This window comes from Ctenopharyngodon idella, chromosome 11 (genome assembly GCF_019924925.1).
Source record: "Ctenopharyngodon idella isolate HZGC_01 chromosome 11, HZGC01, whole genome shotgun sequence".
NCBI lineage: Eukaryota > Metazoa > Chordata > Actinopteri > Cypriniformes > Xenocyprididae > Ctenopharyngodon > Ctenopharyngodon idella.
The window spans coordinates 24,107,682-24,134,438 of record NC_067230.1 but is presented as its reverse complement, the minus strand read 5'-3'; the positions used below and the strand labels follow the sequence as shown (position 1 = coordinate 24,134,438).

Here is a 26,757-nt window from a genome sequence, read left to right as displayed (position 1 = left end):
TCCCATGAACAGCACATTTATTCACCATTCAGCAGATAGCTTTCTATCTCTGTACAAGCAATATAGATTCTGTTAGCATATACTCTTTCTATGGTACAATAATCATTTACACAAATATACACAATTTAAAATATAAACTTGTTCGAAAGTACAACATATACTGTTTATTTTTTTCACGACATAGCGTTTCATTGAGGCAGTCCACACGATTTATTTTCTACGGTGGGTGGACAGCACAGGCAACAATAAGCGGGCTCAATCAGCACAAACTGAAACGGTGACATGGAAGAGGATTTCTTCAGGACGACCTACAGTACAGCTGGGCTGGATAAAACTCTTTGGATCATGCACTTTCAGGCCTTTCTCGATGCATTGACCGTGATTGTCGGTTTTTGAAGTTTCATTGCTCTGATACGGTAATGTTTGCTCCTCTTAACATCAGGTTGTTATTGTTTATTTGTATGGCACATTTAAAACAGTCTCGGATCATTGTACACTTGAATATGTCCATTGTGCAAAACAAATATTTCCTCCACACCGAACCCGAGTGCATAATGTAGTGATCAAATAAAAGTGTATGAGTGCACCCTCATTCGAACACATTCACACGCACACCGTAAGACAACATGCTCGTACGCATGCACGTTAACATTTCTGCTACTTTCTCTCTCGCTTTCTCTCATTCTTGCACACATAGCCCAGCAAAATCATTCTAGACCTGTGATATAATCTGCATATTAAAACTGGGTGATCGAGACTGTTTGGACAACGGGCTTCCAGAGGAGAATGGACTCCCGGGGGAAAGGAGATCCTGGCTCCGCGCCGCTCGCCCAAGTCGTTCCTCCTGCAAGCTGATGGCTGACAGATAGTGAGCCCTGTCTGCGCTGAGGCTTCCCAGCGACAGGCTATCTGTGGGTCCCGATGAGCCGTTGAGGCCAGTACAGTCAAGAGACTTGCTTGAAGACGTGCTGCTGGTTTTGGGTGGCACACCAGCAAAGGGAGAGATGTAATGCGGGTCCAGAAAGCGTCTCGGAGCGCTGGGACTCGGGCTGCGGCTACTCTCTGCGGTACGGAGGCTGACGGTGGGGGGAGGGGACTGGTGCCGTTGGTGGAGGCTTCGGAGGGCGGCTCTGGTGTCGGCTGACGTGCTCTCCCTCTGCCTGGCTCCCGGATCTCGGAGAGGTCGAATGCCAGTTATGACCCAGTCACGTTTCACGCTGCTGGGCTGGCTGCTGCTGGAAGCCCCAGAGGAAAACCCTTCATCTGGGTCAAAAGAGTCCTCTCCGCAGCTCACGCCGTCGGCATCTAAAACACAGCAAGGGGAAAATGAGGCAGAGAAAACAGAACGTTGGATTAACTAGATTTGAATATCCTGGAGGAAATAACAGCGCTTGCAAGGCAGCAAAAGAATAGTGTTAGGTGAGCTTAGAAATAAGCTTGGGCTTTTGGATCGGCCTCTGGGAAATGCTGCATCTGAGCTGCTTTGACACTCAGCACGTTAATTCTCCAACACAGGCTCACAGCTGGTAGAAAACAACATGACACCGTCTTTGAAGTGTCAAGCTGAGGTTACACTAGTCTTCATTCACTCCATTTGCTTCCATTCATATACATGTGAACGTTGGAAACTCAAGCACAGGGGGGAAATTTTGTTGGTGAACTCTGACAAGATGATTCAAGAATCACAACTCAGTATGTAATTACACTACCGTTAAAAACTTTAAAGGATTAGTTCACTTCAGAATTAAAATTTCATGATAATTTACTCACCCCCATGTCATCCAAGATGTTTATGTCTGTCTTTCTTCAGTCGAAAAGAAATTAAGGTTTTTCAGGAAAACATTCTAGGATTTTTCTCCATATAGTGGACTTCAACGGTTACCAACGGGTTGAAGGTCCAAATTGCAGTTTCAATGCAGCTACAAAGGGCTCTACACGATCCCAGACAAGGAATAAGGGTCTTATCTAGTGAAACGATCGGTCATTTTCTAAGAAAAAATAAAAATTATATACTTTTTAACCACAAATGCTCATCTTGCACTAGCTCTGCGATGAGGCATGCATTACGTAATCAGGTTGGAAAGGTCACACGTGACGTAGGCAAAAGTATCGCGGTAGGGCAAAAATCTCCATCTCATTTTCTCCTCCAACTTCAACATCGTCCGACATAGTTGTTTTACTTTTTTTGTAAAGGCCGCTTGACTTAGTCTTTGCACATTTGCTTTGTAAATACTGGGGCGCTACTTCCGCCTACGTCACGCGTGACCTTTCCAACAAGATTACTTAATGTGTGGCGCATCGCAGAGCTAATGCAAGATGAGCATTTGTGGTTAAAAACTATATAATTTTTTTTAATTATTATTATTTTTATGTTTCACTAGATAAGACGCTTATTCCTCGGCTGGGATTGTGTAGAGCCCTTTGAAGCTGCACTGAAACTGCAATTTGGACCTTCAACCGTTGGTAACTGTTGAAGTCCACTATATGGAAAAAAATCCTGGAATGTTTTCCTCAAAAACCTTAATTTCTTTTTGACTGAAGACAGAAAGACAAACATCTTGGATGACATGGGGGTGAGTAAATTATCAGGAAATTTTAATTCTGAAGTGAACTAATCCTTTCAGTATGTTTTTTTTTTTTTTTTAAGAAATGAAGTCCTATTCAGAAAGGATGTGTTAAACTGATCAAAAGTAACAAATCTTTTATAAAGTTATAAAAATCCTTACTATTTCAAATAACTGCTGTCTTTTTCTTTTAATCAAAGATCCCTGAAAAAAAATTCCAGTTCCTACAAAAATAGTACAACTGCTTTGCCATCACAGGAATAAATTACATTTTAAAATATATTAAAATAATTTTAATTGTAAAAAAAAAAAAAAAAAAAAAAAAAAATGCTTTTCCTGTATTTCTAAAAAAGCACAATTGGTAAGCATAAAAAACTTCTTTGAAATTAACATTAACAAAGATTAATAAATGCTGTATAAGTGCAGTTCATTATTAGTTCATATTAACTAATGTAGTTAACTAATGTTAACTAATGAACCTTATTAAGGTGTTACCAAAACATTTTTGAACAGTAGTGTAGATGTAAGAAATGCTGCATTCAAACCCACCTCAGAATTTCCTACTTCTAAGTTCAGAAATCGCAAACATAAATGAGTTTGGTTGGAATACAGTGGAGGTGCTGGACCAATATCATAATTCCCCCGACAAATACAGCAAGCTTTCTAGCGCTGATGCAACATAACGAAGAGCAAAGGATGCATATTAGATGTGTAACTGACACATGATCCATGGTAAATTCTAGCAATTTTTATCACTATTTTTGTTTAATTTTACACAAAACATTACCGCCAAAATTTACAACTACAGTAGTGGCCAAAAGTGATGTCCAGCCAAGGAAAATTGACATCTTGACCCTTAAAATATTATTAAAAATGTGTTAAAGATTTTGTGATCATATTACATGTTGGGCTAATTATGAGTGAGTTGTTTTATTTGTGATAACACAATGAAACATGCCAAATTGTGCAGACATAATGTTTGGCCACGCTGTCATACAAAGAAATTATGAACACATGCAAAAACAAGACAGAACCAACAAAATATTAATAACTGATTATGTTGTAGTCAATGTATGCTTTTTCCTGTTAGATTTTTGTTTATGCATTTTTTTCGTAATAAAATAAAACCTGTAGCTGTAGTTTGCCTTTTTTTCCCCCCCCCTCCCCAAATAATTTTGTCAGATAAAAACCTTAACCAAGTTTAGTGTTTTGTTCTTCAATAATATTTAAATTATTTAAAAAATGTAAAATATTTTCCTCCAACTTATGGGCTCACTAAAACAAAATTGGTACAAAAACACTGGAAATTATGACCTGGTATTCATGTGCAGTCAATTATGAAACACTGTACGATCATGACTTGAATGCACCAAAAGTAGGCCAATCACAATTCAGTATGCAAATATTATTACTGTTTTGAATACAGAACATTTTATCAATGTAAATTTCCTTTTAAGAAATTTAAGATGAAAATATAGTGCACTACAAAATGTTTGAATAAATCTGTACATTAAGTAGCTTAAGCTAAATGAATTCATGAAGAAAAAGAAGGGAAAAAAAGAGGAATATCATTCTATCTTCTTGCCTTGCAAGCACTGTAAAAAAAAAAAAGGCTTCTAAAGCAAAATTGATCACAAATGAAAGGATTAAACACAAATGATCACAATACACTAAGGTATGTGGAGACACTAGTAACAGACAGGAGGAGGTTTTCCATGCAATGGGGTCTTTTTAATATTGATAATATTTTAATATTAATACTGATAATGAACACTTTCTATGACGAACAAGGGCAGGGCTTGTGTATGGACTGTCTAACACCATGTCCTAACCAGACGCGACACACGATAAAGAGCATCTTTTCCATGTTAATCAGAGAATCTTATTGCATCACTTCTGTTAGGACGTGGTGTAAAGGTGAGATGTTCCTGAGCCCTGCCTACCCCCTTGCAAGGTTAGGTGAATGGTGCACTTTATCCGCCCGCGTGGCACAGGATTGTCTGGTCTCTCCGGGGGAGTGTACCGGCTGGGGGTGATGGAGGCGTAGAATTCAGCCGTGGTTGAGAAATCAAAACAATCTGAGGTGAAGACAGTGAGCGAACTAAATATGATGCTGACAGATGGAAAATTTCACAAACAAAAATGGCCTCCTCTTTCTGATGCTTGAATGGATGCAATGGAGGGACTGTTGAGGATGGCACGTTAATGTTCTCATTATAATTTTAATGATCATGAAGGAAATAAATAAGCAAAAAGCAACCAAAATAAAAAGATGGGTGTGTGTGTGTGTGTGCACGTGCATATTTCATATACCTTCTCGTTTCCAGCGGAGGCGACGAATGGAGGCGGCAGTGACAGCTGCCTGTGAGACGCATCTCCCAGCATGAGTTACTTCCACCTCCAGGAGGTTCCGTGAGCCCTCCGGAGGACGGGACGGAAGTGAGCGACTAATTGCATTTGCCACCTGAGGATCAGGGGTCAACGTAATGCAAATATTACATTTCCATTAAGAATTAAAATTTAAATGTTGCTCTTGAAAGTCTTCATAAAACATGGAAGACATTTTCTTGTGGCAAAAACTACAACTCCCACATCACTAGTACAGTACAGTGGGGTTCAAAAGTCAGACCACCAGTGAAAATGCTACTATTTTGCATTTTTTGTAATTCAATTTAAAAAAAATAATAATAATATTTTCAGGGTAACATGAGAACAAGGTAAATTCAAAAATTGTCATGAATTTTAATATTTTAATTACTTAACATATTTGTTGTTCCACCTTTTGGTTTAATGGCAGCAGCACTTGAGCTGTATAAATTCTAAAAGTTTGTGTAAAACCTGGGCTGCGTCTGAAATTGCCCCCTATACCCTTAAATTGGGCATTATTTGAGGGGTCAGCCATTTGTAGTGGTGTCCAAAACAATAGTAGACATTAGCTGCGTCTGATTTCGGAGGCTGCGTCCACAGTGTCAGCTTCATACATCATCGTGGCAGTCCCATTGAAGTAAAGTAACCATTAGATTGCAAAGTAAGAAAGAAATTACAGTATATTACTCCTCACAAGGTATGACAGTCAATTTTATTAGTTACTTTTCTTAAATAAGACATCCTTGATGACGTATGCAGCCTACAATTGCGACCTCCAAAGGACGCAGCCTCCGAAATGAGAAGCAGCTATTGTCAAGTTCACTCATTCAGTCCCATAATGCACCGCAATAACAAATGTACAACTGATGTACACTCAACGGCTAGAGAATACCCATAATGCACTGTGAGGGTCAAGTTTCAAATTGAACTGAAAGCACAAACTATGCAAAAGTGGCAGCCCTCCTGGTGCACTCGGTATCTAAATACACTCACTCGTTTTTATTCACTCCTCAAGTGGACTATATTAGTGAAATAATGTAGGGAGTAGCGAACAAGGGTATACAGTATGGGGTGATTTCAAACACAGCTTTGACGATATTCTTGCATATTTTGAAAATGATTCAAAGAGCATTTTGTGGATCAATGGAAGCAAAAACATCTGTTCACATGTTTAAAATTGCAAATTTGATTACTGACCAAGAAATAGTGCAGAATCTTTAATATTTTATCTTCATTTTGTTTTTGTGTTTTCAAAAACACATTTTCAGTTTCTCAGACTTTCAGACCCCACTGTATATTTCTGTAACAAAAGCATTTCACATAATACACTGATGACTTACCAGTAATGGCTGGGCATGAAGGTCTAGCTGTGCTCGGTAGAGGATGTCATCCAAAGCTTCCCTCCCCAGATCCCACTGCCCATTATAACTGGAGAAGAGAATCATTACGCAGATGAGATCATTAGCACACCACTCAAACCGTTAATTGAGAATTAACAGGAATTAAATATATAATACATTTCCTTCTCTTACTAATGTAAAAAGAAAGTAGATTTGGATGCTGCTTAGAAATACACTTCCCTGTTTTTGAAAGAAGTCTCTTATGTTTACCAAGACAGCATTTATTTGATCAAAACTACAGTAAAACAGTGCTTAAATCTTTAGCATTCAGCAGAAATTATTCAATATCTATATCAAATAACCCTCTTATTAGAGAAGAATAGTGGCATGGAACAAACAAAAAAAAAAAAAATGGAGATACAACTCAGAAAACTTACATGGCATGGTAAACAGCAGTCAGCATCTGCACCATAAACTCTGGCTCCAATCGCACACGGTTATACGGCTCCTTCCACGACTTTTGCTGCTGCCGCGGGTAACCGCTCACACACAGCCTGCATGAAGAGTGAGATTCTTAGAGAATCTCTAATGACATGTTTATTTAGAGGTCTTTATGCTAATGCTATGACCCGCCACAAAAATCCTTTGCTCTCTCTCTCTCTCTCTTTAAATCAATATTCCATTTAACCCATTTAATCATTCCATCTCTGCCTGTTCCAGCACAACATTTCAGAGAGAGTGAGACAGCCAGAATGACAGACAGGCCAAGACGTTCCCAGATCGTTAGCAGAAAAAGAGAACTCATGCGCTCCCCTTACCGTGTACTCATTCTGCAAGCCGATTGGTGGGAGGATGCAGGCATAAAGACCACGGCTGAGTTGTAGCAGAGCATTAAAAAAGACAGCACCTCAAACCTGCAGGAGAGACACACACACACACACTGCTTTTACATAACCCCCTCTGACATCTGCATAATTTTACATCGACAAATCAGACAGCGGTACATTATGAGTCAGCGACTGTCGCCATGTATCTAGCCGGTGGAATGGGTAATAACAAATCACACTACATCTGCACAGATCTCGCTGTCAGGAAGCTCCAGCGGTGCTTTAATGAAATAAAAATGCTGAGATACCATTACAGCCCATTTCAGCCTGTAGGAAAAAGTAACAGCTGAGTCACGGAGATAAAACGGTCCAGTGGGCGATAGCGCGATTAATCAAATGCCCAGAAATATTCCACACATCAAACCTACTTTCTCCACAAGAAGGAATAAGTACAAAACCTCAGTGTTGCAAGAAAAAAAACGCACCTGTTCTGTGAGGTGACCGTCTCTCTCTGAGATAGCAGACCGCTGTACACCACCCGGATGAGGTCATGCTGGTTCAGGGCTCCCTCGGTTAACGCCATGGACCCCAGGCTGGATGGCTGCGTTAAACATAAGTGTATTCGGCTTTAATTACTCATTTAAGGCCTACAAATAATAACCATAAAATAGTTATTGAATATTCAATTCAATTAAGCATTTACAGCCTTATTAAGTTCAATGGAAACATTCTATATGATATTACTTGTGAAATAGGACTTATTTTAAGTGAAGTGACGTGTGACGTGTAGCCAAGTATGGTGTCCCACACTCAGAATTTGTGCTCTGCATTTCACCCATCCAAGTGCACACAGCAGTGACTACTGAACACACACACACCATGAACACACACCTGGAGCAGTAGGCAGCCATTTTTTTTGTTGCGGTGCCCGGGGAGCAATTGGGGGTTAGGTGCCTTGCTAAAGGGCGCCTCAGTGCTCATTTCCACTCTCATTACCCACAACTGTTCATTCACTCCCCCCACGTACATTTCCTGCCAGTACTGAGACTCCTGCCAGTACCGAGACTTTTCTTTCATTATATGGTTATTGGTGAATTGTATTGAATCCAATTAGGGTCAATTTGGCCCTGAGCATAACAATCGTACCCAGATTTTGAACCTAATACAAGAGCTAGATTAAACCAGCTAATACCAGCAAACCAGATGGTTTTCTCAGATTTTGCAGCTCCCATAACACTCTAAAAACCATCCATGAAACCCTAGCTTTATAAAAATCTAGGCTTTCTGGCTCTTTTAGGTTGGCGCATTACTCCCTAGTTTCCTGTACCAAGCAAAATGAAACCAGATCTGCGTTTTGTGTGTGTACCAACAGGATAAATCATCTTCATTGATCTGACACCGATACCTCCTCTAGCTCAGACATCCGATAAAGGTCAGATTAAAAAGTTTGTATTATACTTCACTTCATACCTCATGGTATATTGAAGGCTTAGAGAGAGTTGGTATGGTGAATGACAGCAGCTTGCCATTTCCTTTACTGTCCACAATTTCCTGTAACAGAAGATGTGCACATACCGTATGTCAAATTTAGATATTGAATTTCAGGAAATCACAGGTAATACTAGCACAATCACCAATCTCTCACCAGGTTATAGATCCCCAGTAACAGGGCTTCTACACAGCCATTGCGGTAGCGCTCTCTGCTGGCTGAATGACGCAAGTACACCCAGATGAGTTCAGGCAGGAACTGCAGGGTAAACCGTCGTAAACCCTCCTCTGAGCTCCGGTACAACTCAAACAACTGATGACACACCGGAGCCAGCAGCTAGAGAAGAAGGAAGAAAAAAAGTGAGACAGTGATATAAAGTGAATGTCAAAAAAAAAAAAAAACACCAGCATAAGTAAGCAGCATATTTAATACAAACTGAACATAACAGATGAAGATATTAAATCATTGCATCAGACCAAATGCAATGATTGGACGGACATTCTTTGGTCCTGAGACTTCCACAGAAAGAAATATGTACATGTTTTAAACTTAGACCCCTTCTATTATTGATTGCTGTCAGGATGTGTAGAGAGTTTCAACCAGTATAACAAAAAGCATTTATAAAACAAATTGCCTAGACTATTTTCGAGGGTTTTTTTTAAGTTCAAGTTTTTCATCTGACATTTATATTTTATTTTATTTGACCTTTCAGTTTTAGTTAACAATAACAGCACTAAATAATCTGAATAAATAAAATCAAGTCCCAACCCACATCATGCCATTTCAAGTTACCTTTGAAAGCTTATATCAACACTTTCAGAAAGAATCATCACCCAACACCAGGCCCTTTTGACAAGAAGATACCCCTAACATTTTTAAATAAAACATAAATCGTACCTCACTGCAGGGCTGCTCCCGAATAACAGCATAGAGAGCAGGAACCAAAGCTTTCTTCAGACGCAGGCTGCCAGAATAGCTGTGGATTTGCTCATCAGGTAAGGTCTAAAGAGGAGAAATGGTGGTTGGCATTACACAGCCTCTACCTGAATCAGCCTGGAATTGAATTAACTTGGAGGCTGAAATATTCCTCTATTGTGTGTGAGATTTTGAATCCAAATGTGGTTAATGGGACACTGTGCTCAGATCACTTGGGAAGGGAAGACTTAATTTGACTGAGCTATATAAAAAAACACCATATTAATACCTGCTAGGATGTCAAATTTCTCACCTTGAACTCTGAGAGCCATTCCTCCACCACCCCACGCTCTGAGCAGAGCATGGTCCTCCTAACAGAGAAAATAAGGGAAATATGAAGATAGTAAGAAAACATGTAAAGAAAAATTTATTAAATGATATTAGTAACACACTTGCACCAAAATCATGGCCCAAAATGAACTTCGCCACTCCTGTCAATGTCAATGAAATGAAAGAATTTGCCAGGCAAATTTTTTTCTCATCAACCATGATTATATTTTGCATTATTCCATTAAGTAATGCAAAACAGTTTCACGGTTGGTTTAATGGCATTTTTTGTCAGAGGTTTTATATATAGACACTACTACTACTACAGCTAATAAGTTTGGACACACTTGAACTGAATTTGTTTCTCATGATCTTAAACTTATTGTAGAAGTTTATGCTTAAATACCTAAAATTAGTTAGACAAATGTAAAGTATATCTACACTACCTTTTAAAAGTTTTATTTTTTATTTTTTATAAATTAATACTTTTATTCAGCAAGGATAAAGTAGCCTATTAAATTGATCAAAAGTGACATTTATAATATTACAAAAGATTTATATTTCCATTTATCAAAGAATCCTGAAAAAAAATGTATCACAATTTCCACAAAAATATAAAGCAGCACAACTGTTCTCAACACTGAAATGAATAAGAAACGTTTATTAGAATATATTTAACAATAGTAGGGTACAACGGGGCTAAAGGCGCCTTTGATTTTATTTTCCTCTAAACCACTAGATGGCACAAAAACTTGCCGCAGCACTTTACTAAATATCCGCTTTTCAAAATGCACATGCAAATTTGTCTGATCCTTGACGCGATCGCGGGCAGCAACGCAAAGTTGATTTTGAGGTAGTTTCATCTAATATTTTATGTTTTTTAAAATGTTGTAGATTAAAGTAGCAAATAAGAATCCATTAATTTAATGTTTGTATTTTCAGACAAATGTCTTCTTAATGATTTTCAGTTTTGTTCAAGGTAATTCAAGCAACAGTTTTTCAATAACGGAAGAATATGTAAAAGTATGGCATTTGGGGTAAAAAGCGCCCCTGCTGTTGGGGCAAAAGGCACAATAATTAACATGATAATGAATAGCTGGGTAACTTTTCCATTTCTTGACATGACATGGTAAGATTCACATAGCAAATATCATATCAAATTGGGTATCCATCTTAGAGATAATACCATATTTATAATGAAACAATCATATTTTAAAATATATTAATCATATCATAATAAAATATAATTTATTGTTACTACTGTAAATCTATATTAAATAGGCTATTATGGGATCTCCTTCAATGCTTTCCGAATCTTTACTTTTTAAAATAATTTTGTTTCTGTATTTCTGCATTTTTAAAATCAATTTTTATATTTTATGTATAAAAATATATGTCACATAGGCCTATTTTAATGTATATTTATTGAACAAAAATGAATTCTTTTATCAAAACAAACAGAAAATAGTACAAACTTTGCTAAAGTGATTCTTTTGAACAAGAATTAACCTAGTCATTATTAAAAACATCATTTTAGCTAAAGTACTTGTATAAATACTGTGTGCCTTTTACCCCATGCTGGGGGGCCTTTTACCCCAAAAGGCCCCCCTCACCACCTCATACATTTATAAGATTTTTAAACAAAATTTACCACTTTATAATTTGTTTTTTTTTTCCCACACAAAATATGTTGCTCCATCAATGTCCATTACAAACATGTATATTTTTCCTGCAGTCATATATTTTGAGAGTAGTGAAAAGCGCAATTTTTCTTAAGGTGTGCCTTTAGCCCCGTTGTACCCTACTGTTATTAATGTATGTTTTATTAAATAAATCCTGCCTTGGTGAGCATGAGAGACTCTAACAACAAACTTTTGGACACTGGTGAACATATGAATTTCTTTACAAAAGGTTTTCTTTTTTTAGTGAATGACTTAGGCCAAGCAGAAAAATACAGTAAATATAAAAGATTAAACCAGCCTAATCCGGTTTGCTGGTCTTAGTTGGTCTCCCTTCTTGGTCACACCGGTCAGTCGCCTCGTGGGTTTTGGTCACTTTTTAGTAAGGATGAAGCTGACGATTAATATTAGTTTCATAATTATTAAAACCTCATTTGATTAACATGAATTGAAAAACTCACGGTAAATAAATGCCGTCCAGCATTAAGCGAGTTAAGCAACAGTCTCACGCAGGCGAAGCATGCAACGTATGTTTCGTTTTGTGTGAAAACATGGCGGAAAGCTGTGAGTATTAAAGGTTAATTACATGAATGAATGTATGTATGAATGAATTAATTCATTAATTATATGAATTTATCTCTGAAGTGGACTGACTGTCTTCAGAAAAAAAATTCAATGACATTTTCTTTTCATCCTACCTCCGTGTAATGCCTAATTAAGTAAGCGCAACGATACTTTGTTTACGGAGGTTACCGGGGAAATGTATGCTGCCCATAAGCGCCACCTACTGGCAGAGAGTAGATTTTCACAGAGTTACATTTTGATTCAGCCTGTATGCTCAACCAGTTAAAGGGTTAGATCACTCAAAAATGAAAATAATGTCATTTATTACTCACCCTCATGTCGTTCTAAAGGTACTAAAAACATATTTAAAACAGTTCATGCGCGAGTTCAGTAACGTTAGTTCTACCTTAATATTATGAAGCGACGAGAATACTTTTTGTGCGCCAGAAAAAAAAACTTAATAACGACTTTTCAACAATATAGTGATGGGCCGATTTCAAAACACTGCTTCGGAGCTTTACGAATCGAATCAGTGACTCGGATCTCCTATCAAACGGCTAAACTGCTGAAATCACATGACTTTGGCGCTCCGAGTCGATTCTGATTCGATTCGCAAAGCTCCGAAGCAGTTGCTGTGTTCGAAATCGCAACCTATACCCTCATTCACTATTCCCTACATTACTCCACTAATATAGTCCACTTGAAGGAGTGAATGAAACGAGTGAGTGAATTCGGACACTGAGTGCACCGGAAGGGCTGCCGATCTCGCATAGTTTGTGCTTGCTATTTAATAATCATTTGAAATGTAGCAAAGTGGCAGCCCCAGTAGTAATGAATAATTATGTTAAACTCTGCCATGATAACTAGCATGTACAAACCTTAATCAAACGATTTAATGATCAATTAAAAAGGAAATTATACCTGTATGATATTATACTGGACCAGCGCGGTTTGGAAAATAAATGGATGATTGATTCAGCTGCGGGCGCCATCTCCTGGCGAGACGCGGGAATTCATTCAGCACGCGACTCTCACAGTGCATTATGGGTATTCTCTAGCCGTTGAGCGTGCATCGGTTGTACACTCGTTATTGCAGTGCATTGTGGGATTGAATGAGTGCACTCAACATCATCCACTATGGTTTCGGACACCACTACAAATGGCTGTCCCCTCAAATAGTGCCCTATTTAAGGGTATAGAGGGCGATTTCGGACACAGCCAGTGTTTTGAAATCGGCCCATCACTATATTGCTGAAAAGTCGTTATTTTGTTTTTTTGGCGCACAAAAATATTCTCGTCGATTTATAATATTAAGGTAGAACTACTGAAGTTTTAAATATGTTTTTAGTACCTTTATGGATCTTGAGAGAGGAAATGTCATTGCTGTGAATGCAGGCCTCACTGAGCCATCGGATTTAATCAAAAATATCTTAATTTGTGTTCTGAAGATGAATGAAGGTCTTACGGGTGTGGAACGACATGAGGGTGAGTAATAAATTACATTATTTTCATTTTTGGGTGAACTAACCCTTTAATGGAAAATAAGCTAATGTGCATTCTACAAATTAAAAAAATTAGATAAGGTATCTAGAATTATTTACGCAGCAGATAAAATACCTATAATTATTTATAATTTTGACTCTTTCCTTTTTTTTTTTAAATGGACTAAAGACTGAAATGTGAGGTTTATCATTTTATAAAACTTTTTTCAAAACTTTATTTGAACAAGTTAGTTGATAAAATGTTTTAAGTCACTCAATCAACATTTTTGTTCATTTAAAATCTGGACGTCATTGTTAAAGTTATTATTTTAATGTTTATGCAAACAAAAATTGCATAGTGCTGCTAATTTTTATTTGTTTCATGGTTTGACATACAACTTGGTGAAATCAATAATTCTGGACGAATTTTTCATACCGTTTCATCTCTGTTTTTTAGCTAGGAGACCATCTAGCTTGGCTGGTAGAACAGTTTAAACCACCTAAGACCAGCGTAAACCATCTAAGACCAGAAAAACCATCTGGTTTAAGTGTGTTTTTTCAGCAAGGCTGAGCTTCTTCAAAGAATCCCTGGAAATATAAGATAGTTTGATTTGTTCAACATTTTTTTGGCCACTACATAATTCCCATTTTTTCATTTGTGTTATTGTATTACAGTTGTTTTAAAATGTGCAAATTCACCAGTACTTTTATTTACACCCCAAAACCATTTTAGTGTTCATTGCGGCTCACCTGACTCAAACCCAGCTCACAAGTGTAGACAAGGAGAGATGTGGCTCAGATTCTCCATGTCTCTTGATCTCTGGTCAAACAGCCGGCAGATAAAAAGAAGACGCACACATCCCGCTCAAAAACTCCATTAAAGCTCACACACCTGCCCAACACACAGAGCATCACAGTTACTACGACAACCGTGGGCTCATGTTCCAAACTGAGAGCTTAATAGTGCAAACACACGCAGGTGTTGTTGCCCCATTCAGTCCTAATTCTGGATGTCTGTGTTGTTTATGTATGTTTGTGTGCAGCTCTTAAAATGGCAGTCTCTGCATATGGCAGTGTGACGGTGAGGGGGAGTGTGCTCTGCTCTGATTAGACAGCAGTGCTGTGCTGGTGGTTTGGGAGTGAATCTGAGGTGAATATAACAGATGCTTTACACGCTAAACAAAATCTGCCAACATCTCAAATCCTACTTGTGCTGTCGAGACATGACCCAAGATAGCCTAGAGGAAGCAGCGCTAACTGCACTTACAGTACAGCTATTGTTATACACTGTTTTACACTTCATTTAAAGCTTTGCATATGTACAGGCACAGTTCATAACTAACATCAAACAAATATAAATTTAATTTATAGGTTGAGTCATTCTATAATTTAGGGTACATTTCACATCAGCAAAAAAGTGTAAAAACAACATGCTTTCTCAATAAAACAACTATTGGTTTCAGCTTATATTTGAAACCCCCCCCACAATTCCGAGTTTACTTCTCACAATTCTGACCTCTCAGAATTGCATTATATAAACTTTCAATTCTGACTTTTTTAGAATTGCTAATATAAACTCGTAATTGCGAGAAAAAAGTCTGAATTCCGAGAAAAAAAGTCAGAACTGCGACATAAACTCGCAAATGCGAGAAAAAAAGTCTGAATTGTGAGTTTATATCTCGCAATTCTGAGAAAAAAAGTCACAATTATCATTTCATTTTCTTAAATTCCGTGGCGTAAAAACAAGCTTCCATACTACACTGCAACTCAAATATTCCATTTTTTTTGTCTATTCTGCCATATGTACAGTGATTATTTTTAAAGAATTTTTCTCAGCACAGTCACTAAGGACAAGAACATTTTTATCATAAATCAGATCATTTTGACAGTTTTAAACATGTAATGCAAAACTCCAGTCCCTGTGAATGTGAACTATACTCTGAAATAATGTCAAAAGCAGCAGTCTAGATATTTAAAATGTAAAAAAATATATCAATACATAGTTGAAAATGACAGTAACATAGTTGATGCAAGTAATTTCACCATTTTGCTTCATAATTTTAATGTCTAATCAAATGTTATTTTCTTGTAGGGCTGGGACAATACTATCGATGCATCGCGATACGTGGATCATTTCTGATATTTTCCAAATGCATCGCAAATCGATTCTGAGCTTAGTTTTTAACAGCAGATAGGCTATTTTTAACCGCATGCTCAAATGCTCACAAAGAAGAGCGCTCGTGCGTTCGGCTGAGTCTGACAATGTATTTGCACCTCAAAATGCTCTTATGACACGAGATTAATGTAAACAGCCCACTGCAAACACCATTGTAATTCACTTCAACCTTTTCAAACTGTATGTATGATTATTTTATAGAAGGTTCAAGTGGTGTGTGTAAGGAATTGGAAGGAAGCAGAGTACATCTGTTTCTAAAGCACGCAGTGCCATCTGCTGTTGAAAACTAAGCTCAGAATTGATTTGAGAGAGAATCACGACACACACAGAAAATATCAGAATCGATCCAGAATCATTTCTCAATTCATGATGCATCGATGTATTGTCCCAGCCCTATTTTCTTGATCATTCCTCTATTCAACAGTACAGTGTTTTTTCTTTAAATGTGCACAGTGGATGTCCTAAAAGTACCTAAAGGTATTTTAAACTAATATAACCAGTATATTATAAACTTTTTAATGTCACATTTTGTAATATTTGCATTGTGTTGTTTTTGTAATATGTATTATTTTTTCATCCAATTTTTTTGAGGAGGCACTGCCTCCTTTGCCTCTTCAGAGGAAACGCCCCAAATATAAACAAATAGAAAGAGTTTGTTTGTTTAGCAGGAGTTGGGCCGGACAATAAAGGAAAAGCAGTTTTCTTAAACTTTTTAGCCTAAAATCTTGATGTAACAAAAGTTCCTAAACATGTTATGTCAACTACCCATTCAATTTCTCCAAAAATGAAGGTTTATCCTGAGGCTCTGCAGCACACTGACTCAACCATGACTAAAATATTTGAAAAATGCAACGTGGCTGCAACAAAATAGCAGTGAAATACTCCCCTCAAGATATACTCCCCTCTTTACGCAGAAGTTGCCGACCTTTAGCATTAACGCCTTACCTCAAGACGGGGGCAATCTGCCTGACCAAAACATTCCTCTGCTGCGTGGATGCAACACGGTTAGCGCGCCTGCTCTCCAACCCTAGCCAATGGGTAAGAAGCTTACAAGATTCAGTGCCAGATAATTAAGTGTATACAGTCCCCCCGAAGAGGGACGCACAGCCAGGCCTAAAATAGCCATTGTGAAAAGAGCTTAGTGCAAAGAGACAGGAAGAGGGAAAATGAGAGGTGATTTCACTAAACGGAGATCAAAGTAGTACGCATTCAATGAGCATTAACAAGAGAGTTTACTATGATCGGCCTGTCGACTGCAGCGGGACACAACAGAAAGGTCATTGTTAAATAGGTTGCGCAACACACTCCACATACTTGACTAAAAAACGCACTCCAAACTGTCACAGACAGACAGTTTTACCTGCACAACACTCAAAACCTCATTGAACACTAGTGCTGTTACCAGTGAGGAGCAAACATATGGTCACATATACTAACACTCGTAGCATGTGCATGCGTTCAAACATACCAAGCATTATTTTGTTCTGACAGTGCGAGATGCGTCTCATCACTCTCAATCCTGTCAAATTAGCCAGATGGTGTCTAATCTCGCCCGGGCAAATCTCTGTGCTGCACAGAATACAAGTCCTTGGCAAGGGTCACAATCCAACTCCTCTGAGATAAAAACAACTCCTTGACTAGGGCAAAAAAGACCTGAGTCGGTTTGATTGAAGAATTACTATAAGGTTACATCAGTGGCAGTGATTGCTGCCATCCTTCCTGTGTCATTTGACTGTGGTTTTTCAATGAATGCCAGCTTCCTGCTCTCAACACTGGTGCATCTGTGTTTGGGGTTGAGATTGCTGCTGGTTTATAGGCATGCCTTACTGGCATCTGATCACTTCACTTTGTGCATGAGAGTTAAAACTGATGTTATGCCAGAAGGTGGAATAGTGCCAATGTGTGTGTGCGTAAAGGTATCCAGAGAACAGAGAGTGCGTACTGAAAATTGCTTTAAAAATTAGCTTAAGGCCAAACCATTATGTTCATACTTTAGGATGCATAAAAACAGATATGCAAAATTATGTTCTTTTTTACATATTAACCAATTCAGACCCAGTGTGGATTCCGCTGGACATCACTTTCTCCGTTTTTAATGTTTTTTTTTTTTTTTTGATTTGGCGCCATAAAAATCACAAAAGAGTACTAGACTGTATGCAGCTAAATCAATTTATAAGTGATTGTTGCTTTTTGTCAACAAAAACAAATTATTTTTTCAGCCTGTGACATGAGACAAAAATAATGCATAAATCATATGTTAAAAAATACAGCACTAAAAGTCATAAGTCAATCTAGTGTACAATAAGTCTAAATGCTTAGCCTGAAATGTTTATTATTCGTTTCTTTGCTTGCCATATAGTTTTTAATGATCTAACAGTGTTTCATGTGTTTACAGTAATAATATTTTAGATAACAACACTAAAATTCAAAGTTTTCTCCAAGCAGCCTACTGTATATCAGTCCATTTGCACAATTATCTGAATGTTGCTCAATGTTTACTGCAATATATATCGAAATAAATGTAAAAAATGGGATAGTTTTATTATAATTTATGGTTGCATTTACATTTACATGTAAACGCGACAACGTGACTTTTATGAAATTTGTATTTCGAGTAGGATAAAGAATGATCATATTTTTTGTGTCCTCGGAACGTAATTCAAGTCCCAATGGGTTATACAAATCATCAGTGCAATATACATGTTGTTGTTAACTTTTTAGTGACTATAAATGTAATTTAATAAATACATTTAATAAACATTCGGCCTAATATAACAGAATCAGCGTCATCTTTCAACATTTGTGGTTGAAATGTATTTAAATAGCCTCATCTATGCTCACACACCCAGATTTTATCAATGAAATGGTTCTGAATTACATACCAGTAGGATCTGGACTCCTCCGGATGCTGCAGATGATCGCTAGAGTCCTTGAGCAAAGCTGCAATGCGCTTTAAAGGACAGACCCGACACAACGACCACCTCTGAGATCAAGCAGAACATTACTTGTACAATCCCACCGGACCATTACTAGTAATATCAAGGAATCGATGGGTTAAAAAAGGCCTTGCGTTGCCAGACCAAAATGTTCACTGCCGTGTTAACATCATCATGTATCTCCTCTCTCTAGCTCTTCCTGCCAACTTGCAGCTATTTACCTGACCAATTGAGTCGCTCTGATAGAGCCCTCGCTGCGGCGGGCCAATAGCTGCGCAGTGCGGTGATTTGTGAGCTGAGCGGAGCTCATCGCACTACGTGACTATTGGCCAGTCGTGTCGTGGGCTCGATCTGAGCGACTCAATTGGTCAGGTGAATAGGTGAACCCAGAGCCGTTGAACATATTTAACGGCTCTGGGTGAACCGTGCTCATTAAAAACGCACCAGGGAAGTGAACTGGACTTCGAGTTCCTATCAAAGTGAGTAAAAACTATTAGGTGTAAATTTATTTTCATGTCTGCAATTCTCTTGTGGTATAATGTGTGGGGGTCATGCAACTAACAGCAAATAGTCTGAATGTTGTTGCTCTGCATTTTCCATAATAGATGGGATTCGTTCGTTTTTGTTATATAAATATCACATCAGCATTTTCGCAACATTTCAAATTACATTTATGCATACATTTTAACACTTGTCCCAGACTATGAAAATCCATCAAAAAATATGAATTACTGCATATGTAGAGCTATAATCAAAACTAACAGTGACATAAACTATTTCAATATTTCTTCTGTAAAATTATGTATATAGTTTTTCAAAAAAGTATGCCTGGGCCAATGAAAAATTTTGCCCCTAATAAAGTTTTATCAAACCTTAAGTCCACAGGGCCAAAAGTGTCCAAAGTTGAAGAAACATCCATTAACAAAGCTTGTTTTATTATTAACCGTCTTACCCACTACTGCTTTATTGTATTTTTTTAAAGTGAATACTTCAATTTGGAACATAAAAGCAAAAGTAAGATAAGAAAAGGCAATTAGAGCATCTGATTACCACTGTGGTAGATGATTTTATTTCAAACTGAGGTGCATGTTGTTAACATTTCATAAAAAGCAGAAATTTAAGATCCTTCCAAAAGTCCTTTTGAGCACATAAAACATACAACATGCAAGTTCAGTCAGATACAAAGAAGAAATCACAGTCAGCAAAGAATACTGTAGTGTATTTTTAAGAATTTAAAGAAGCAGAGAAAAATAAATCATGAGTCCAATGTAAGCCTTCCAGTTAACACAAAGGCTGTTTTGCTGAAATAATACACTTTCAACAACGAGTGCTCCTCAAGGACAGAACTGCCATGCCTCCAACCCATAATGCACTTGGCTCCTGATCAACAAGCTCTTAAGAAGGGTTTCTAATAGATACCTGCCTTAGACAGCAAATTCGCAGGTGCTACAAGTCCTACACATTTCTATCCACGGTCCCCAGCTGTCCCTCTGTTAGAGATTGTTACCAGCCTCGAGTGGGCTTCCATGTGTCTATAATCTTCCCATTGGAATGGACAAAATAGACCTGATGCATCATAGCTGTGGCACAAGCCTGTCAACAAAACATAAAAGTGTTTAGGTTTTCTTTTATCCAACCTGCTCTTAATTTGAAATGAAATTAATTTCATTGCATTCAGAAGTTTGTGCTGACAACAATGTTTTTGTGCAGTGAATTATTGAACGTATTTTCCTATTCTGTCAATAATTTTGCAAAGTATTGGAGTTATGCACTTTGTGGTAATATAAAAGAAGTCCTTGATTGTGATTTCACTTTTTTAACTTTAGTTAGTGTGTAATGTTGCTGTTTGAGCATAAACAACATCTGCGAAGTTATGACGCTCAAAGTTCAATGCAAAGGGAGATATTTTATTTTAGAGAAATCGCTACAACAACGCTGGATTTGCACAAGATTAACATGACGGCACATGCTAGTCCATGAGTTGAATCAACTCCACAGCAACTATATAAATGTATCCACTAACCATTCAGAAACGTCCAGTTGCATTCTAAAAGTTGTAACTTCTTCCTGAGTCTCTCCATCAGTGTCGACTCCGGTTTGAACAATGTAAGGCTGAACACTGTTACTGACAATCGTCATTTTAGCTGCGTGAGATTCCCCAGCTTTGTTGTTGTTGAGCAACTGAAGCGCGAGCTGTTAAAGCTCCGTCCTCTTCTGGAAAGGGAGCCGGGAGCCCTCCTTTCTCATGGTGTCTAAAATGGTTTGATAAAAGATTCAATCTCTCTGAAACCCCTCCTTTCCAAGAGCCTACTCTCCTCTGATTTGTCAGATGACCCAGTCTGTTTTGATTGGTCTACCGCCTACAGCATGTGTCGGAAATGAAATGCACATCTGAATTTCTGCTCCAAAGGCTTCCTTAGCACTTGTGATACGAATGGAAACTCTGGCATCGGTTTACCGTATCAATTCGAGCTTGAGTCCTCATCCTTTGGAAGTGCATGCAAAGTAGATTTGCTTTTGGAGTGCAGAACACAGCGTCTTCTCAACATGTCGACAACACAAACCAAACTCTTCTAGACCTCAACTACAGTGTTCGAGGGCGGGTCAAAGTAGACGTTGTTCACAAGCAGCCAATGAAGACCATAGGTGGGCATTATGCAAATTTGTTAGGTTTGTGCAAGAAGTAAGACTGGAATTACCGACAACTCGTTTCAGGCACTTCAGAATCAGTTCTTTCTTTAAGGAGACAATGACTTCATTTATCGTGCACTTTGATCTTTGAAATTTTGCAGACCTTTTACATTCACGAACAGCTATATTACACACTGCATGAAAGGTAATATCCGAAAAAGCATAATAGGGGCACTTTAATACATGGATAAAAATAATAGACCACCAGCAATTGCTTAGTCGAATGGAGAATGTCACAGTGTGTTTCTCTGTGTGCTTTGTTGCAGTGAGAGGGTTAGTAACTCACATGGTAAGGCATGAGTGTGAGGAGTGACCCCAGCGGGAACTGCTTGAAGTCCAGTTTTCCAGAGATGGGCTCCACCCTGCCGTGTTCCTGAGTCATAGACAGTAGTCTGCAAAACAGACGACACCCTTCATGCTATTTATATCATCTGACTCACAAAACCTCCTACTCCAACAAAAACAAACATCTAAACATGAACAAAAAATGATTATGCAATGTCAGAGCTTAGAATTTAATATTTGAGAATGGATTTAATGCTATGCAGACAGGGGGCTTAATGAAAAATCTAGGGATGCAACGATATTGAAATTCATGCCAATATCATGTTTGATAAGTATGAAGTATTTCATGCCAATAACATGTTAAACATACCAATAGTAAATTGATAGTTATGTTATGGCTGATAACTGATAAATGGTTGATATTAAAATTCTATATTGTCTATATAACTTAAAAATACATACATTTAGGCATCACAATTTTATAACATACAACATAAAAATATATAACTTTTGTTAAAGATTACATTTAATAGTGTTGTTAAATTATCAGTGTTTAAAAATTATGTTTGTTGTCTATGCAAATTATTAAAAAATATTACACTACAAATTAAAATCAATTATTTTAAATACAAGTGAATTTAAGCATCACAATATTATAATGTATAATATTAAAAATATTAAATTAAAAATTATATTGTGAAAATTTATTACAATTTAAAACAACTTTTTGGCTATTTTAATATATTTTTTAATGTAATTTATTCCTGTGATGATGGCAGAATTTTCAGCAGCCATTACTCCTGACTTTAGTATCACATGATCCTTCAGAAATAATTCTAACATTGTGCTACTTAATATTTTTGTGTAAACTATGATAATTTTTTCTTTGATATATAGAAAGTTCAAAAGAACAGCATTTATTAGAACTATATATATTTGTTTGTGTCAGTATCAATGTTCAATCCGTGCCAAATAAAAGTACACAATTCTTTCCAAAAAAAAACTGGGATCTTACTGACCTATTTTTGAACAGTAGTGTATATGTAAACATAGGGTAAATGAGCAAAAAAAAAAAAAAAAATGAAAGTTAAAAAAATCTGCTAATAACTGATGTACAATGCCATTTGTGCATCCCTAGAAAAAAAATTCCTCATATAAATCCACACTATGATCTCTTACTTGAGTTCTGGGTGTCCTTCAATGATGGCGTAACCTGTGGGTAAGCGCCCCCCACCGTCATGACTCAGTGCTGTCCACCCACAGTCTACAAGTAACTGGTTCCTGTGTGGATAGTGACCTATGACTCGTGTCAGTACCCGTACTGCAACATCCTCAAGTCTACAGGACCCAATGAGGGACTGCTGCACGTCTGGATGTGCAACGGATAATATTATGATTCAAAACAAACTGAGAACATTACTGCTTATAATAAATACACAGGTGAACATGGCAACACAGACCATAAAATACATAGTTCCCAGGATGCACCTCACTCAACATGGCCATGTCTGAAACTGGGTGGCTACAGGAAGGGGTGGAACCAATGCTGGATTTGGGAGTGTGTATTCCAGCTGCCTTTAGCCTATTGAGTAGGGATGCACTGATATTAAAAATTTGGAAATTATGATAAGCTGGTGATAATGTTTATTTTATGCCTATATTAAATGTATATGCTTTATTTTCTAAATAAATTACAAATTAAATACAAAAAAAATAAGATTATTAATTTTAAATGCTACTCATACATTTAGGCATCACAATTTTAAAGATTACATTATCAGTGTTTAAAATTATGTTTGTCGTCTATATAAATTAAAAATAAAACACTACAAATTAAAATCAATTATTTTAAATAGGAGTGAATTTAAGCATCACAATATTATAATGTATAATATAAAAAATAATATTAATTTTTAATGCTACAAGTGAATTTAGGTGTCAAAATATTACAATGTATAGTGTAAAAATGAAAAAAAGATTACATTTATTAGTGTTGTTAAATTATCAGTGTTTAAAATTATCAAGCTTTGCTGCCTAAATAAATTAAAAATAAAAACCAAAGTAAAATCAATCATTTTTAATTGCTACAAGTGAATTTAGGCATCAAAATTTTATAATGTATAGTATAAAAAATGAATTATCATTTACATTTTTTTGTAAAAGATTACATTTATTAGTGTTTTTAAATGATCAGTGCTTAAAATTATGCTTTGGTTTCTAAATAAATTAAAAATAAAACAGTAAAAATCCATCATTTTTAATTGCTACAAGTGAATTTAGATATCACAATATTATAATGTACAATATAAAAATAAAACTTATTTTTGTTTGCTAAAGAATCCATTTATTAGTGTTGTTAAATTATTCGTTTTTTTTTTTAAATGATATGCCTTGTTGGGTAAACTAAAAATAAAATACTATCAATTAAAATCAATTATTTTAAATGCCACAATTGAATTTAGGGATGCCAATATTACAATGTATAGTGTAATGTATAATAAAATTAATATTCTTTTTTTTTTTTTTTTTTTCAAAGAATTACATTTATTAGTATTGCTAAATGATGGGTGTTTTCAAAGATGAACTTTAAGTGAGTGTTAGATGATGTCTGCGTACTTCTCCATGAACTGCAGCGTGATCGTAGTGGTTTCCTGAGCAACGGCTTTGATTTGCTCCTCCCCCTGACAGGCGTAGGTGTTCCCACAGTGGGCGTAAATTCCCGTCAGCTCCACCCCTGCAGTATCAGAGACCTCCTGGGCAAGTTTTAGTGCAGCTGGGTCAGAATGAGGAACACCCGCTGTCAAAACACAAAACAAACAAATTTATCTTACTGCAGTACACCCAAAATGTGCTTCAAACATAACCTCTTGAATTGTTACCTCTCCCATTGTCACAATCCAGTTTCATCCACACCTTCCAGACTTTTCCCTGCTTCAGAGGTCTCTTCTTCAGTTCCTGTAGGGCAAGGCGGTTGTCCACTACGATGTGGAATAGAGAGAGTCTCTCAGATAGCTCAGCACAGCGCTCCACTTTATCAAATGGCAGTGGGTATGCATACAGTATATCATCATAGCCATTATCAGCATAGAATGACGCCTCAGCTAGAGTAGAAACCACAATACAACGACGAGAGCCTCCTGTCATGATGTCCGCACATTCCCTGGAAACAACAGACGTGACATTCATGATGAAAAAACAATGATTAAATAATTAAATGTAAAAAAATTACATAATTTTTCATTGTTAGCTCATGTAAAGTAATGTTAACAAATGGTACCTTAATAAAAAAGTGATAAAAAGTTGTTTTAATAGTTAATGATGACATCAGAATTTTTATTTTGAGGTAAAATGTTCATTTGTTCAAATATTTTGTTTTCATTTTTAATAGTGCATCTATTGTTTAATCATTTAAAACTTTTATTTGAGAAAAGTGTACTATTTTTTTTTTTCAAATAAATGCCATTTGGTTTGATATTTTGTTATGTAATAAAAGATACTGAAATGTTTTAAGTGCCTTTAAAGGGATAGTTCACCACAAAATGAAAATTCAGTCATATTTTCTCACTCTCAAGTTGTTCCAAACATGTATGTGTTTCTTTCTCCTGCTGAACACAAGATATTATGAAGAATGTCGGTAACCAAACAGTTAATGATTCATTGGGGAAAACAAACACCATGGAAGTCAATGGGGACCATTAACTGTTTGGTTACCAACATTCTTCACAATATCTTCTTTTGTGTTCAGCAGAAGAAAGAAATTCATACAGGTTTGGAATGACATGAGAGTGAGTAAATGATGACAGAATTTTCATTTTTGGGTGAACTATCCCTTTAAGTGTCTAAATACTAGAAACAAAATTACTAGTAACCAGTGAATTATAGTTCATATTATTTTGCAAGCAAGATGTTTGAGCGTTGAGGCTGGTGTTGTTGACAGGAGAATCTTACAGTGTTTTGTGTGTTTTCATGTGAGGACGGAGCTGGACCCCTAGCTTCTGGAAGCGCTCCCGCATGCCTTCAGCATTTCTTTTCACTTTATCCAGGTCAATAACCAGCGCTGGAGTACAAAGGTCTTTGATGAATTCAACACTGGCCATTATCCAAAAACTAAAACAAATAAGATACCATAACACATTTAATGGAAATGGAAACCTGCAGAGCTGTAACAAGATGCAGGATAGTGCAGATAACATAAAGGTAACAATTTTGAAATCATATAATCTCAACTCCTTAAAGCATTTAATTACAGTTGTAAATAAATAAATAAATAAAAATCGCGTAAACAAGAGATTGATTTATCAAAGTTGCACGTGTCAAAAAGTGATGTTAAACTGATAATAAACTTTAAATCTCAGATTTTCTTTGACTCACCATAAACCGTGACTCAAATTCTGATCAATGAGTGTGAGAGTGTGAAGCCAGAATCAACACAGCGACCAAAGATATGACAAACTGCAATTTTCAACCTAAAAGTTCCTGACGAGATTTAGGGAAAATATATTGTTTCTTGGACCAAGGGAAAAATATTGTCCATATGGTTGATTTTTTTATTAAAACTAACACATTTCGACGCCTTTTTTCCATTATCGTTTATTTTTGCTACTTTTTTTTTTTTTTAATTAACTTAATGTATAGGCCTAGATGTTATTGCTTTGCCCTCGTCCCAAAAACACTTCCTACTTCAAACTATTAAAATCTATCACAAAATATGAATTATTATATTATTAATATTGTGTAGACTGTTAGATGAACAGGCCAGGATTATTTTGTATGTTTATTTTTTACTTTTGTGTATTTATAATAATTTGTATTGTCTTTGTTGCATAAGTCGTTATAAAAGATAACAATATATCTTATGCTTTTTGATGCAGGTGATAGATCTTTAAAATACCTCCACATTTGTAGCACTGGTTTGGCTGAATGTGTAAGAACACTGAACAATGTCTAATCCAATGTCCCAGATGAACTTTTTGTTGCTCATTAAAGTGGATTATTTCGAAGTCAGTTAATAAAATGGCTAATTAAGGCATGTAGTCATTAACACTAATCCCTCTTCTCCCACTTGGATAAAATCCTCAATTACCAGAGCCGCGTCAGAGTATCGGAAAGACCTTTA

General features: G+C 36.7%; 2 protein-coding genes and 1 long non-coding RNA gene across 8 annotated transcripts; 1 reads left to right on the top strand and 2 right to left on the bottom strand.

The window, feature by feature from the left end:
* On the bottom strand, window positions 1-18,863 carry LOC127522630 (protein FAM126B). Of its 5 annotated transcripts, none has more exons than XM_051912779.1 (13): window positions 18,612-18,863; window positions 14,304-14,445; window positions 9,816-9,873; window positions 9,485-9,589; window positions 8,744-8,923; window positions 8,569-8,649; window positions 7,584-7,699; window positions 7,090-7,185; window positions 6,709-6,825; window positions 6,272-6,359; window positions 4,878-5,028; window positions 4,508-4,642; window positions 1-1,305 (listed from the first exon to the last, which is right to left on the bottom strand). In XM_051912779.1, the coding sequence occupies exons 3-13, from the start codon at window positions 9,864-9,866 to the stop codon at window positions 713-715; spliced, it is 1,713 nt and encodes a 570-aa protein (XP_051768739.1). In that variant the 5' UTR covers window positions 9,867-9,873; window positions 14,304-14,445; window positions 18,612-18,863; the 3' UTR covers window positions 1-712. The 5 variants fall into 5 exon arrangements, with proteins under 5 accessions (XP_051768739.1, XP_051768740.1, XP_051768742.1 ...); XM_051912780.1 differs by lacking the exon at window positions 18,612-18,863 and adding an exon at window positions 17,198-17,347; XM_051912782.1 differs by lacking the exon at window positions 4,508-4,642.
* On the top strand, window positions 9,880-21,767 carry LOC127522632 (uncharacterized). Its single transcript, XR_007932643.1, has 3 exons — window positions 9,880-10,682; window positions 14,597-14,703; window positions 21,623-21,767. It is a non-coding gene; the product is annotated as an uncharacterized LOC127522632 (long non-coding RNA).
* zgc:162816 (uncharacterized protein LOC571260 homolog) lies at window positions 19,704-26,757 on the bottom strand. Of its 2 annotated transcripts, XM_051912784.1 has the most exons (8): window positions 26,013-26,732; window positions 25,590-25,748; window positions 24,521-24,801; window positions 24,258-24,438; window positions 23,102-23,223; window positions 22,821-23,010; window positions 21,643-21,748; window positions 19,704-20,258 (listed from the first exon to the last, which is right to left on the bottom strand). In XM_051912784.1, exons 2-8 carry the CDS (start codon window positions 25,736-25,738, stop codon window positions 20,169-20,171), a joined length of 1,119 nt encoding a protein of 372 aa, XP_051768744.1. In that variant the 5' UTR covers window positions 25,739-25,748; window positions 26,013-26,732; the 3' UTR covers window positions 19,704-20,168. The 2 variants fall into 2 exon arrangements, with proteins under 2 accessions (XP_051768744.1, XP_051768746.1); XM_051912786.1 differs by lacking the exons at window positions 22,821-23,010; window positions 23,102-23,223 and having other exon boundaries at window positions 26,013-26,757.

Bases quoted from the DNA above. Each gene is read 5' to 3' on its own strand.
- LOC127522630 (XM_051912779.1), bottom strand. From the start codon at position 9,866: ATGCTCTGCTCAGAGCGTGGGGTGGTGGAGGAATGGCTCTCAGAGTTC. The intron at 7,700-8,568 runs GTATGAAGTGAA...TGTTTAACGCAG, and splicing joins AGCCTTCAATATACCATGAG to CCATCCAGCCTGGGGTCCAT. The intron at 5,029-6,271 runs GTAAGTCATCAG...CCTGATCCTCAG, and splicing joins TTCATGCCCAGCCATTACTG to GTGGCAAATGCAATTAGTCG.
- zgc:162816 (XM_051912784.1), bottom strand. From the start codon at position 25,738: ATGGCCAGTGTTGAATTCATCAAAGACCTTTGTACTCCAGCGCTGGTT. The intron at 23,224-24,257 runs GTACGCAGACAT...CCTACTCAATAG, and splicing joins ACGCTGCAGTTCATGGAGAA to GCTAAAGGCAGCTGGAATAC. The intron at 20,259-21,642 runs GTGAGTTACTAA...TTTTGTTGACAG, and splicing joins TCACACTCATGCCTTACCAT to GCTTGTGCCACAGCTATGAT.